We start from the raw sequence: 13,496 nt of genomic DNA, 5'->3' as shown, positions 1-13,496 counted from the left end.
TAATGGGATAGCGGTGTATTAGGGCCGTTGTAGGTGGGAAAAATTATGGACCTGCGATATTCAGAGGAAAAATCCAGGATTTCCAAGATTTAAGTGGCAAATTTTTGAGAAAGAACTCACAAATTTATGTGGGAAAATAAACAAAATTCTGAGATTGTAGAGTTGTAAACTTATGAGGAAAAAAACATGAGAACCAGTTTGTCCTCCTCCTGTGGGATCCAGTCAGAAGGAAATCCTGCTGGTCTGAGTCCAGAACCCCAACCTCCTCCTCAGCATCTGGACTCTGAAGAGACGTTGCTGTGACTTGGGCCGATTCAGAAGAAAACAATCTGCTGATTCTGGGCTCAGATCAGCAGGATCTCCTTGTTCCTGTAGGATCTGCTGAGGGGATCAGCTGTAGGCCTGAGACACGGCCAGCAGGGGGCAGCACAGGTGGAGCCACACACACAGAGGAGGAGGAAAAACTATTTTTCTGAGTTTTTTCTCATGAATTTGAGTTTTTTTTTCTCATGAATTTGCAACTTTAATCTCAGACATTCTGATTTTACCCCTCAGAATATCCCCCCACCTCTCCTGGCTCCATAATGTTTCTGTGCCCCCAAAGCGGCCCGGACGCAGCCTCCCTCCCGGGTTAAAACAAGTTGAACAGAAACGACGTGGTTCTTGGCGTGTGATCAGTGCTCTACAGAAGCCTCATGCATTCACTTCAGAAATTAAAAAAACAATCTGCCCTGTTTTTCTCAATTCAAGACATAATTATCTCATTACATTATGTCATTACGGGGGCGTGGCTTGATTTCATCCAGCGAGGGGGGCGTGGCTCTCCAGGCCACCTAGCCGCTGGACTGGACGTAGTTCTCCGGGAAGAAGCCTCGCTTGCCGTTGAGGACGCCCTCCCACCAGCCGTTGTCATGGCGACAGGTCAGGTAGATGAGGTCGCCCTCGCTGAAGGACAGGTCCTCCGGCTTGGTGGCCTCGTAGCTGTACATCGCCACCACTAGGACAGACAGGAGCACTGCAGTTACAACAGACAGCACACAAACCGCAGCACCAGAGGCTCAGTCCTGCAGTGCAGACACGATCCACCGGAGGGCGCACTTTCCCAGGAGTGCTGCACCACGGCGACGAGCAAGGGGAAGTCCCCAAGACGCCATTGCACAGAGGGTTATGGTTACCATGGTGATGTGCCTGGACAGGAGATTATGTAACTGCCTCTAAACTACTTATATTCCATTTGTGCCATACATTATCATTATCATTATTATTATTATTATTATTATTATTATTATTATTATTATTATTTCTCTGTTAATAAAGTTTTTTGGATGTAAAGTGTGTTTTACAAGCTCAAACTGAACTGAATTTTGAAAGAAATCATTTTTAACTGAATCACCAGCGACTGAATGGAATTGATTATTATATTAATTATTATTGTTTTTAAATTGATTTATCGTTGTTGTTATTATTATTATTATTACAATTATTATTAGCTGTAATTGAAGTACAAATTGTAGTATTCGTATCAGTAGTATGTCAACACAGTTCTTAAAGTATCTGCTCTGGCTGCAGCACCACCATGAGGACAGACAGGGTACTACAGTCAGAATTCAAACAGTATCACTGATACTGCAGTAGAACTACAATCCTGTGAAAAGTGTTGACAGTTTTAGAAGAAGCTGTAGCACCAACACTAATACTGCAAGTACACACTGTGTACACATAGTAGTACTGGTTGTAGAGTGGTGCAAATAGTAGTGGCACAAGCAGTAGTAGTAGTAGTACCAGCAACAGTAGTAGTAGTAGTAGTGGTGGTAGTAGCAGTACTAGTAGCAGCAGTTGCAGTAATAGTAGTAGTAGTAGTAGTAGCAGCAGCAGTAGTAATAATGGTACTAGTAGTAGTGCTAGTAGAAGTATTATTACCTTTGTCCAGGTACTCTGCTGGGGCGTCGGTGTCGTAGTCGACCGGAGGAGGGAGGGGTGGGGTGATGTCATCAAAAGTGACATCACAGGGGAACAGCGGGGGAGGGGGCGGGGCCGGGATCTCCAGATCTGAGAGAGGGGACAGAGGTGTTGTGAGGCTGCGCTCTGATTGGCTGAGCCGCTTTCAGAGGGCGGGGGCTGAACCAAGCAGGTGTGTGTGTGTGTGTGTGTGTGTGTGTGTCCACTTACCCAGGTGTTCCAGGCGAGCAGGCAAGCAGATTCGAGGAGAAGAGGAGCGAGGAAGCAGGCGGGAGGAAGATGAGGAGGAGGAGGAGGAGGGGGAGGCAGGAGGAAGAGGAGGAGCGAGGGGGGGAGGATAGGGGGGAGGAGGAGGGATCATCACTGACGAAAGCGAGACAGAGAGAGAGACAGACAGAGAGACAGGCAGAGAGACAGACAGACAGGCAGAGAGACAGGCAGAGAGAGAGACAGAGTGAAGCAGCGTCTCAGTAAACACACTCGTCCTGTTTCTGTCTGACTTTAAAAACACACAAACTAATGAGTGAATAAAGAGCACACACACACACACACACACACACACACACACACACACACACACACATATGCATATATACACATATATATATATATATATATATATGTGATATATGTCCTGATATATGTGTGTGTTACTGTGTCTTCATTACAATGACAAAGTTTTATTATTAGTATCAGTATTAATATTAGTATTACTGTTAGTATTACTGTTAGTATTACTGTTAGTATTAGTATTACTGTTAGTATTATTGTTAGTATTAGTATTAGTATTAGTATTACTGTTAGTATTAGTATTAGTATTACTGTTAGTATTAGTATTAGTATTAGTATTACTGTTAGTATTAGTATTACTGTTAGTATTAGTATTAGTATTAGTATTAGTGTTACTGTTAGTATTAGTATTAGTATAACTGTCTGGCTCTGCATTTGTTTTGCCAACAGAAGTATTTGTATTTAAGTAAAACTGCGGCAGTGAAACGGGGTTAGTACTACGTTACCCAGCTGGAGTATTTTTAGTGGTATTTCCCAGCTGGGTTACTGTTATGGTACTTCCTAGCTGAGGTATTTTTAGAAGTATTTTTACCAGAAGTCGGGTGGTTCTGAATTCTCCCACGTGACCTGAACACAGCACCACAACGCCTCTGATCTACTTCTACTGCTATTGGACGACGGCGTCTGCCAGAGGCTTACGTGATTGGACGGCGGGCAGGAAGAGGGAGCGCGTGTAGCGGCAGCGGGAGGCGGGGCCAGAGCGCACCCTGAGAGAGAGAGAGCGAGTGCTGGGGGGCGAGCGACGGCAACTCCTCCTGGACTGGAGGGAGACTGAGAGAGAGACAGGCAGAGAGACAGACAGACAGGCAGAGAGAGAGAGAGAGAGAGAGAGACAGGCAGAGAGAGAGAGAGACAGGCAGAGAGACAGACAGGCAAAGAGAAAGACAGGCAGAGAGACAGACAGAGAGAGACAGACAGGCAGAGAGACAGACAGGCAGAGAGACAGACAGGCAGAGAGAGAGAGAGACAGACAGGCAGAGAGAGACAGATAGACAGAGAGAGAGAGAGACAGAGAAAGACAGGCAAAGAGAGAGACAGGCAGGGAGACAGGCAGGCAGAGAGACAGACAGGCAGGCAGAGAGAGAGAGAGACAGAGAGAGACAGACAGACAGGCAGAGAGAGAGAGACAGGCAGGCAGAGAGAGACAGGCAGAGAGACAGACAGACAGAGACAGACAGGCAGAGAGAGAGACAGACAGGCAGAGAGAGACAGACAAAGAGACAGAGACAGACAGAGAGAGAGACAGAGAGAGAGAGACAGACAGAGACAGACAGAGAGAGACAGACAGGCAGAGAGACAGACAGGCAGAGAGAGAGAAAGAGACAGGCAGAGAGACAGACAGGCAGAGAGAGAGAGAGACAGACAGGCAGAGAGAGACAGATAGACAGAGAGAGAGAGAGACAGAGAAAGACAGGCAAAGAGAGAGACAGGCAGGGAGACAGGCAGGCAGAGAGACAGACAGGCAGGCAGAGAGAGAGAGAGAGACAGAGAGAGACAGACAGACAGGCAGAGAGAGAGAGACAGGCAGGCAGAGAGAGACAGGCAGAGAGACAGACAGACAGAGACAGACAGGCAGAGAGAGAGACAGACAGGCAGAGAGAGACAGACAAAGAGACAGAGACAGACAGAGAGAGAGACAGAGAGAGAGAGACAGACAGAGACAGACAGAGAGAGAGAGACAGGCAGAGAGACAGGCAGAGAGACAGGCAGAGAGAGAGACAGACAGGCAGAGAGACAGGCAGAGAGAGAGACAGACAGAGGAAAGCAGCAGCACTGATGACGTGAGGAGCAAGAAACTTAGGTCGCTTTCACACCAGAGCTGTTTGGTCCGCTTTAAACGGAGCAGAGTTCGTTTCCTCGGATAGTCCGGTTCGTTTGGGCAGGTGCGAACACGCATCCGGACTCTGGTGCGGACCAAACAAGCGAACTCTGGTCCGCCAGAAAACGTAGGTCTCGGTTCGGTTCCAAGTGAACCCTGGTGCGGTTCGTATGCAGTGTGAAAGCTCAGCGGACCAAACACTGGACCAAACACAGGAAGTAACGGCATGCTAACTTTAGCTGCTAACGTTAAACGTTGCTGTGACACGCAAGGCGCAACGTTAGTAGACTCGTGTCCGTTATTATGCTGAATGAAAAGTGTCGCACGGTAAAATGTATAGCACTATAAAGACAAGTTAATACATCACTACTGACAGCTCATCTCTTTAAAAAATATTCCCACACTCACCTTCTCTCCGGAATACACATTGCCATAACTCGCAGGACTGTATGCCGTTTTCTCCTCCTCTCGATAAAGTTTTCTCATGATGAGGAGGCTCATCTTGTGAATAGCAGTTACTCTGATGTATTGCTCATTAACTTGGTGCTGCTGGTAGCAATATACCAACAAAAATATTAGAACGGGAAAAAGATGGCTCGCTCCAGTGCCGGCTTTACTAATGTCGCCGACGACTCTACCTATGACGCCGATAAAATCCTGCGGGTATCCCTCCGGTAAACAACCGCTGCCGGCGCCCCTCCGGCCGCTAGCGGCGCCCCTCCAACAGATGGCGCCCTAGGCCTGCCTATACCGCCTATGCCCAAAGCCGGCTCTGGCTCTCCATTCATTTTGTGTAAACAGGAAGTAACACTGATGTCAGATGCCGGCCAGCCCAACAACTCAGCGTAACCAAAGCAAAATGAGCCGCGGAAGTGCATGGGGAGTTGATGCGTCCTCTAATGAGAAGAATAAATTTCCCCTGTATGTTTGTCTTGTAAAGTCCGTTACTCTATTTGCAGTGTGAAACCAAACCAACCGGACCAAATGTGTTACAATGTAACAGAATTACGGAGTTTGGTTCGGACCTTGGTTCGGACTTTCAGGTGTGAAAACGCCCTTAAAGAATGACACTAGACAGATGGATGGATGGATGGATGGATGGATGGATGATGGATGGATGGATGGATGGAAGGGTCATGGGTGATGGATAGATGATGGATGGATGGAAGGGTCATGGGTGATGGATGGATGATGGATGGATGGATGGATGGATAGATGATGGATGGATGGATGGATGGATGGATGATGGATGGATGGACAGATGGATGGATGGGTGATGGATGGATGATGGATGGATGATGGATGGATGGATGGATGGGTCATGGGTGATGGATGGATGATGGATGGATGGATGATGGATGGATGGATGGATGGATGGATGATGGATGGATGGATGGATGGATGGATGGATGATGGATGGATGATGGATGGATGGACGGATGGATGGATGGACGAATGGATAGATGATGGATGGATGGATGATGGATGGATGGATGATGGGTGGGTGATGGATGGATGGGTGATGGATGGATGATGGATGGATGGATGGATGGATGGATGATGGATGGATGGTGGATGGATGATGGATGGATGATGGGTGATGGATGGAAGATGGATGTATGGATGATGGATGGGTGATGGATGGATGATGGATGGATGGGTGATGGATGGATGATGGATGGATGGGTGATGAATGGATGATGGATGGATGGATGATGGGTGGGTGATGGATGGATGGATGATGGATGATGGATGGATGGGTGATGGATGGATGGACGGATGGATGGATGATGGATGGATGGATGATGGATGGATGGATGGATGGATGGGTGATGGATGATGGGTGATGGATGGAAGATGGATGTATGGATGATGGATGGGTGATGGATGGATGATGGATGGATGGGTGATGGATGGATGATGGATGGATGGGTGATGGATGGATGATGGATGGATGGATGATGGGTGGGTGATGGATGGATGGATGATGGATGATGGATGGATGGGTGATGGATGGATGGACGGATGGATGGATGATGGATGGATGGATGATGGGTGGGTGATGGATGGGTGATGGATGGGTGATGGATGGATGATGGATGGATGGATGGATGGATGATGGATGGATGGATGATGGATGGATGGATGATGGGTGGATGGATGGATGGATGGATGGATGATGGATGGATGGTGGATGGATGATGGATGGATGATGGATGGATGGATGATGGATGGATGATGGATGGAGGATGGATGGATGGATGGATGGATGATGGATGGATGGTGGATGGATGGTGGATGGATGGATGGATGATGGATGGATGATGCATGGATGGATGGATGGATGGATGATGGATAGATGGATGGATGGGTGATGGATGGATGATGCATGGATGGATGGATGGATGGATGATGGATAGATGGATGGATGGATGATGGATGGATGGATGATGGATGGATGATGGATAGATGGATGATGGATGATGGATGGATGATGGATGGATGGATGATGGATAGATGGATGATGGATGATGGATGGATGATGGATGGATGGATGGAGAGTCTGCTACCTTCTGCTTCCGGGCAGGGAGGAGGTGGAGGGGGCGGAGCTGGCAGTTCAAGGCCCTCATTGGTCAGTGGAGGGATGACGTCATCAGAGGGAGGAGGAGGCGGAGAGGGAGGGGGGAAGCTGTTCTCCTCCACCACTGAGGACAGAGAGGTGATGTCACTGTGATGTCACTGTGATGTCACAACATTTGACCGTGGGACTCACCGGTCTCCAAGCTGGTGGGCGGGGCCAGAGGCGGGACGCTCTGGTCGGACGGAGCTTCAGGAGCGGGAGGAGGGGGGGGAGGGGGAGGAGGAGGCGGGGGCGGAGCCACCTGGTCCACCAACGAATCAGGAGGAGGAGGAGGAGGGGGCGGGCCTGAACTGTCGGTGACCTCATCATCCTGCACCGAGGCGTCGGCCATCGGAGGGGGAGGGGGAGGGGGAGGGGGCGGGGCGTCGTCTAGCAGCGTAGTGATGATGTCACATTCAGGTGACGCGGGCCAGGTGGGGACAGTGGGCGGAGCCACAGGCTTCCCAAAACTGGAGCTGAGAGAGGAAGAGGAGGGGAGAGGGGCAGGGGGAGGGGGGAGGGGGAGGGGGGAGGGGGAGGGGGAGGGGTCAGGTCAGCTGATCAGCAGCTCTCTGCTCTCCAATCAGAGTCAAACTGCAGTGACACTCACCCGCCTGCAGGGGGCGCCACCGGACACTGCACCGGCTCTGGAGGCTTGGAGGACCTGCCTCACACACACACACACACACACACACACAGACACACACACACACACACACACACACAGACACACACACACACACACACACAGACACACACACACACACAGACACACACACACACACACACAGACACACACACACACACACACACACACACACACACACACACAGACACACACACACACACACACACACACACACACACACGTCCTGTGTCAGGCTCTGATCAGGAAGTGAGAGAGACGCTGTCATGAGGAGAATAGAACTAGAACAGAATAGAACCTGATGGTGCCTCCATGCTTGCGGGTCATTCCTGTTCTGTCCGACTGTTTCCCAGAGACCTGACGGGACAAAAAACGGTGTGAGGAACGAGTGTGTGTGTGTGTGTGTGTGTGTGTGTGTGTGTGTGTGTGTGTGTGTCAGAGCTTCAATAGAGGCTCTCAGGCCTTGGCAGCTCTAATTAGTCTCTCTAAACATTTTCCCACGCTCAACAAAGAACGTCTGTGTGTGTGTGCGTGTGTGTGTGTGCGTGTGTGTGTGTGTGTGTGTGTGTGTGTGTGTGTGTGTGTGTGTGTGAACAGCTCCTGTCGCGGCTGCACTGCAGTTTCTATTCTCTTTCTTCCTCAGTTCATCTCTGATGTGACTCGCAGAACGTGTGGGACTTTATTGTGAAGGGAACGCGGCGGCGCCCGTCCCGTGAGAGCGGGGAGGCCAACCAGCGTCTTTACACTTTCTTTCAAAATAAAAAAGGAGTTATGACTTCCTGTTGTGGTCCATAACTGCTCATGAAAAGCATCTAAACACCAGACATCTGATCCTGAGTCAGCCATGTTTGAGCCACGGATGGAAATGTTTCCTGTCATTTCTAAAAATACATATATATATTTTTTGCTATTTTTCCGGTGGTTTGGTTTAAATTTTCCGGTGATTTGACATTTTTACTGTTGTTCCTGACATTCTGCGTGTGAGATCCCTTCTGGGTTTTGTTGAGAGCGAGTCGAGCTGCGGGAGGCGTCGGCGCTGACGGTTTGCCCGAGGTTTCAGTTTGACAGGAAACGTCACTTCTGCTTCTGTGTGTCGCTGCGGCCGCCACTTCCTGTCTGCAACGAGAACGCTCGCATGAGACCCGGCAGCCCCGCCTCCCCACCCTGAGCGCTGAGGCCTCCCCACCCTGGGCGCCGAGGCCTCCTCGCTCAGGGCGCCTCCCCCCCGGTTCCTCTGCAGGTCCAGAGGTTCCTCTCCTTCACGTTCCTCTGCTCTCCTCCCAGAGCGAGCGGTGGGGTCTCAGAGCTGCCACATCACTCCTCCTCCCTTTCCTCCATTCATTCCACTACGATATGAAGATGAAAAACTCAAACAGATCCACCAGAGCTGGTTCCAGAGGGACTGTGTAGTTCCTGTAGTCGAGCCACTTTTTCTGTCCGTGCATCTCAACAACACTGTTTCCACAGCCAGGCCTAAACCTGTGTATTTGTTTAATGTTAACTAATTTGTCAAGGGTTCCATCCACAATTTCTACTGAGTACATACATTATTATTACCTTCCTCTTCCTCATTAACATTTTTTTTTCTATTTATTATATCTTTATTTATTTTTCCAGGCACTAGGGCAATGTGCAATGCAACACGCACTTTATATTCTCACACAATTGGGTACTTTCAGTATCATAAAATTACCATTTTTGATATATATTCATTTACTGCAATATGTAATTGAGTAATGTGCAGTTCTCACCTATTAGGCAGTAGGGCAACGTGCAAAACAACAAGCACTTTATATTTCTATACAACTAGGAACTCCAGGTATCACAAATTACCATCGCTGGTATTAAAATATTGTAATATGCAATTGAGTATTGGGCAATCAAAATAGCACTTTATATTTTTTGGGCAATTTGCAATATAATAATGCACTTTACACTTTAGCACTCTGCACTTTAATCAGCCCCTCGACATAAGTTAGTGTTTAAGCTGTGGTGAAATGCACATGGTCCCCTGAGCCTTGGCCTGTATGTTTTATGATCAACTATGTTGTTTGTTTTGTTTTTATTGTTATTGTGAATGAGCGTTATGTACAACACCAACCTGCCAATGGGACTAGAGATGGAAATTAACCACACGGCTACAGTCTCAAGTGTTTATGTTTATATGTGCATTAACATGTACTGTCCCATTTCTTTCTTTTAAAAATAAACCTACAGATGAACTTTCAGAGACAACATGAGACAAAATGTGGGGAGAAAATCAAACAAAGACAACACACCCAACCCAGGAAAAAGAAACAGGCACACAAAACAGACGACGTCACTTCACCGCGCATCAGAGGAATCAGCATCCAGAGAGCCTTTCAGAGGCGACACATCAGCACACCTGTGACAACGCACGTAAAACTCAGACAGTTCTCAGTACACCCACAGGACAAGATAGACCAACAGCACCAATGTAGTATAATGTATGAGATACCCTGCAAATCCTGCAACAACACCTGCACAGGAGAAACAGGAAGATCACTCAGCACCCGAACAAAAGAACATCAAAACGAGTGTGAAAAGGAGACGGAGAAAAGACAGACGAGCTATAAAAGACCAGGCACTGCAGGAGAATAACAGACCACTGCAAACCAGAGAACCACATTTTGGACTGGGAGAAGACAAAAGTCATCTGCACCGGGACAGCAAACAGCAGCATGACCCGGGCCGACATGCTCTCCACAGCCTGGGACAGGTCGGCCACGCCTCTACGAGCAACATCAGCTGATACAGACACGTCACACACACCGAGTGACACCTCTGAGGAAGGCGGAAGCTCACCGCCCAAACACGTCAGGTGGGAATGAACCTGCTTTGTGCCTGATAGAGAAGAAACTCTACGATCGATATAAAGTTCAGACACGATGAACCCTCGTGGACTAAAATGTGGGGAGATTGTAGGAAATGGACCAACAGCCCAAAAAATGAATGATACAGGTAATGTCAGGCTGAGTCTAGAGCCTGCTCTGTGTCCAGGAGGAAGGGGCGGAGCTACAGCTCACCTGAACCGTAAAGGAAAATTCAAGGTTTTGGTCCAAAATCCCCTTTTCCCCGACTTCCCCCAGACTGAGACCAGATGTTGGACACCATCTTCTCCTCTGTCCGTCCACTGGTTCAGTTCCTGTGGGTAGCATTTCCTGTTAGCTTAGCATAAAGACTTGAAGTCTATGGGAGTCGTTAGCTGGGCTCCATCAAAGTGAAAGCAGCTCTGAGGCGTCTGATTCACACAGATGCGAGGTCATTAAACGCATCGCCACAGGAGGACGGCGGCCTGCGAGGTCATTAAACGCATTGCCGCGGGAGGACGGCGGCCTGCGAGGTCATTAAACGCATCGCCGCAGGAGGACGGCGGCCTGCGAGGTCATTAAACGCATCGCCGCAGGAGGACGGCCTGCGAGGTCATGAAAGTCTGTCCAGATAGAGAGCTGAGCCGAAGTGTGTGTGTGTGTGTGTGTGTGTGTGTGTGTGTGTGTGTGTGTGTGTGTGTGAGACCTTGATGCCGTGGCCCAGGCCGTCCAGCTGCTGGTAGTTGATTGGACAGCGCTTGTAGGGTGGGCGGAGCTGCGAGCTGGGCGGGGCGGCGGGGGGGAGGACCTTGTGGCTGCGCGGGACCCTCCTGACCGCCGTGAAGACGCCGATCTCCCGCCGGGACACCTTCTCCTTGTGCATCTCCACCGTCTGCAGGGACACGAGCGAGCGTTTCAGAGCAGAGGCACCGCCAGGGCCACGGCAACAACAACAACAACAACAACAACAACAACAACAACAACAACAACAACAACAACAACAACAACAACAGCAACAACAACAACAACAACAACAATAAAAACAATATAAACACCATCACTTGTATATTATCACCCACGACCTAAAATACATAACCAAAGAAAAACACATCCCATTACCAAACCCCCAACACACACACACACACACATGCACACACACACACACACACACACACACACACACACACACAGAGGACAGAGAACACTGGGTCTATTCATTCAGTGCTACCCTCCCTAATGGGGAGAGGGGCACATTATCACACACACACACACACACACACACACACACTCACACACTCACACACACACACACACACACACACACACTCACACACACACACACACACCTTCACTCGGGTGACCTGGATCTGTATTCTTGGCACAGAACAGGACAGAATGGAGAGAGAGTCATTTGTCTGTCACACACACACACACACACGCACACACACACACACGCACACACACACACACACACACACACATACTTCATGTCCTGTAAATGTTATAATTTCGGTCCTCACTCCTGGGATTTATTTCTTTACGGTTCAGATTAAAATATTTCAGATTAAAATATTTCAGATTAAAATATCTCCCTGACTGTAAATTCACACGGATGTCTAGGGGCGGGGCCTCACCTGTCCAATGAGGTTGATGGATGACTCCATGTGGCGCAGCTGATTGGTCTGAGCATCGAGCAGCCGGAGCACGCTATTGGCCAGAGAGCTGATCTGGTAGGCGACGCTGGCCAGTGATTGGGTGGTGAAGTTCTTGGTTTCCTCCAAAGCCTTCACACTGTTCTCCCCCGCCTGAGAGACAGACAGGCAGACAGACAGGCAGAGAGACAGGCAGAGAGACAGACAGACAGACAGGCAGGCAGAGAGACAGACAGGCAGAGAGACAGGCAGACAGGCAGAGAGACAGGCAGGGAGACAGAGAGAGAGAGAGACAGACAGGCAGGGAGACAGACAGGCAGACAGACAGGCAGAGAGACAGACAGGCAGAGAGACAGACAGACAGAGGGGGAGACAGGCAGAGGGGGAGACAGACAGGCAGAGAGAGAGAGAGACAGACAGGGAAAGAGACAGACAGGAAGAGAGAGAGACAGGTGGAGAGACAGGCAGAGAGAGAGAAAGACAGGGAGAGAGAGAGAGAGGCAGAGAGAGAGAGACAGACAGGAAGGCAGACAGGCAGAGAGAGAAACAGAGTGAAATTTTTAAAAAGGCTAAACAAACAAACAAACAAACAAAGAGAAACTAACAAACAACAAAATGATCTGAAAATTAAAAAGTGAATATTTTTCTTCAAACAGTTTGAATATAGAATTCTTTTTGATAATATTCTGCTCGGTGGAGCTGCAGTACTACTGTCTACTGTACTACTGCAATACTACTGCAGTACTAATGTCTACTGTACTACTGCAATACTACTGTCGACTGTACTACTGCAGTACTACTGTCTACTGTACTACTGCAGTACAACTGCAGTACTAATGTCTACTGTACTACTGCAATACTACTGTCTACTGTACTACTGCAGTACTACTGTCTACTGTACTACTGCAGTAGTACTGCAGAAGTGCATACCTGCTGGTAGTTGCTGCAGCAGCACTGTAGTAGTAGTGCAGTATTAGTGCAGTAGTACTGCAGCAGTACTGCAGTAGCAGTGCAGTAGTACTTCAGTAGTAGTGCAGTAGTGTGTACCTGCTGGTAGTTGCTGCAGCAGTACTGCAGTATCAGTGCAGTAGTACTGCAGTAGTGCAGTAGTGTGTACCTGCTGGTAGTTGCTGCAGCAGTACTGTAGTAGTAGTGCAGTATTAGTGCAGTAGTACTGCAGTAGTAGTGCAGTATCAGTGCAGTAGTACTGCAGTATTGCAGTAGTGTGTACCTGCTGGTAGTTGCTGCAGCAGTACTGCAGTATCAGTGCAGTAGTACTGCAGTATTGCAGTAGTGTGTACCTGCTGGTAGTTGCTGCAGCAGTACTGCAGTATCAGTGCAGTAGTACTGCAGTATTGCAGTAGTGTGTACCTGCTGGTAGTTGCTGCAGCAGTACTGC

At 48.8% G+C, this 13,496-nt stretch overlaps 1 protein-coding gene across 2 annotated transcripts in view; it reads right to left on the bottom strand.

The window, feature by feature from the left end:
• Positions 1 to 497: 497 nt before the first annotated feature.
• Positions 498 to 13,496, bottom strand: part of abi3a (ABI family, member 3a) — a 14,713-nt gene continuing 1,714 nt past the window's right edge. Inside the window, exons 3-12 of one of the 2 annotated variants that reach the window (XM_030057780.1) lie at positions 12,080 to 12,250; positions 11,152 to 11,337; positions 7,913 to 7,971; positions 7,579 to 7,632; positions 7,122 to 7,444; positions 6,919 to 7,053; positions 3,169 to 3,300; positions 2,170 to 2,322; positions 1,921 to 2,049; positions 498 to 997 (exon numbers count right to left, since the gene is read on the bottom strand). In XM_030057780.1, the coding sequence (XP_029913640.1) occupies positions 834 to 997; positions 1,921 to 2,049; positions 2,170 to 2,322; positions 3,169 to 3,300; positions 6,919 to 7,053; positions 7,122 to 7,444; positions 7,579 to 7,632; positions 7,913 to 7,971; positions 11,152 to 11,337; positions 12,080 to 12,250 (1,506 nt within the window). In that variant the 3' untranslated portion in view covers positions 498 to 833. The remainder of the gene's footprint in view (positions 998 to 1,920; positions 2,050 to 2,169; positions 2,323 to 3,168; positions 3,301 to 6,918; positions 7,054 to 7,121; positions 7,445 to 7,578; positions 7,633 to 7,912; positions 7,972 to 11,151; positions 11,338 to 12,079; positions 12,251 to 13,496) is intronic. The other variant, XM_030057781.1, reaches the window with a different exon arrangement.

This window comes from Myripristis murdjan, chromosome 8 (genome assembly GCF_902150065.1).
Source record: "Myripristis murdjan chromosome 8, fMyrMur1.1, whole genome shotgun sequence".
Taxonomy (NCBI): domain Eukaryota; kingdom Metazoa; phylum Chordata; class Actinopteri; order Holocentriformes; family Holocentridae; genus Myripristis; species Myripristis murdjan.
The sequence above is the reverse complement of the archived record's forward strand: the minus strand, read 5'-3'. Positions and strand labels throughout refer to the sequence as shown.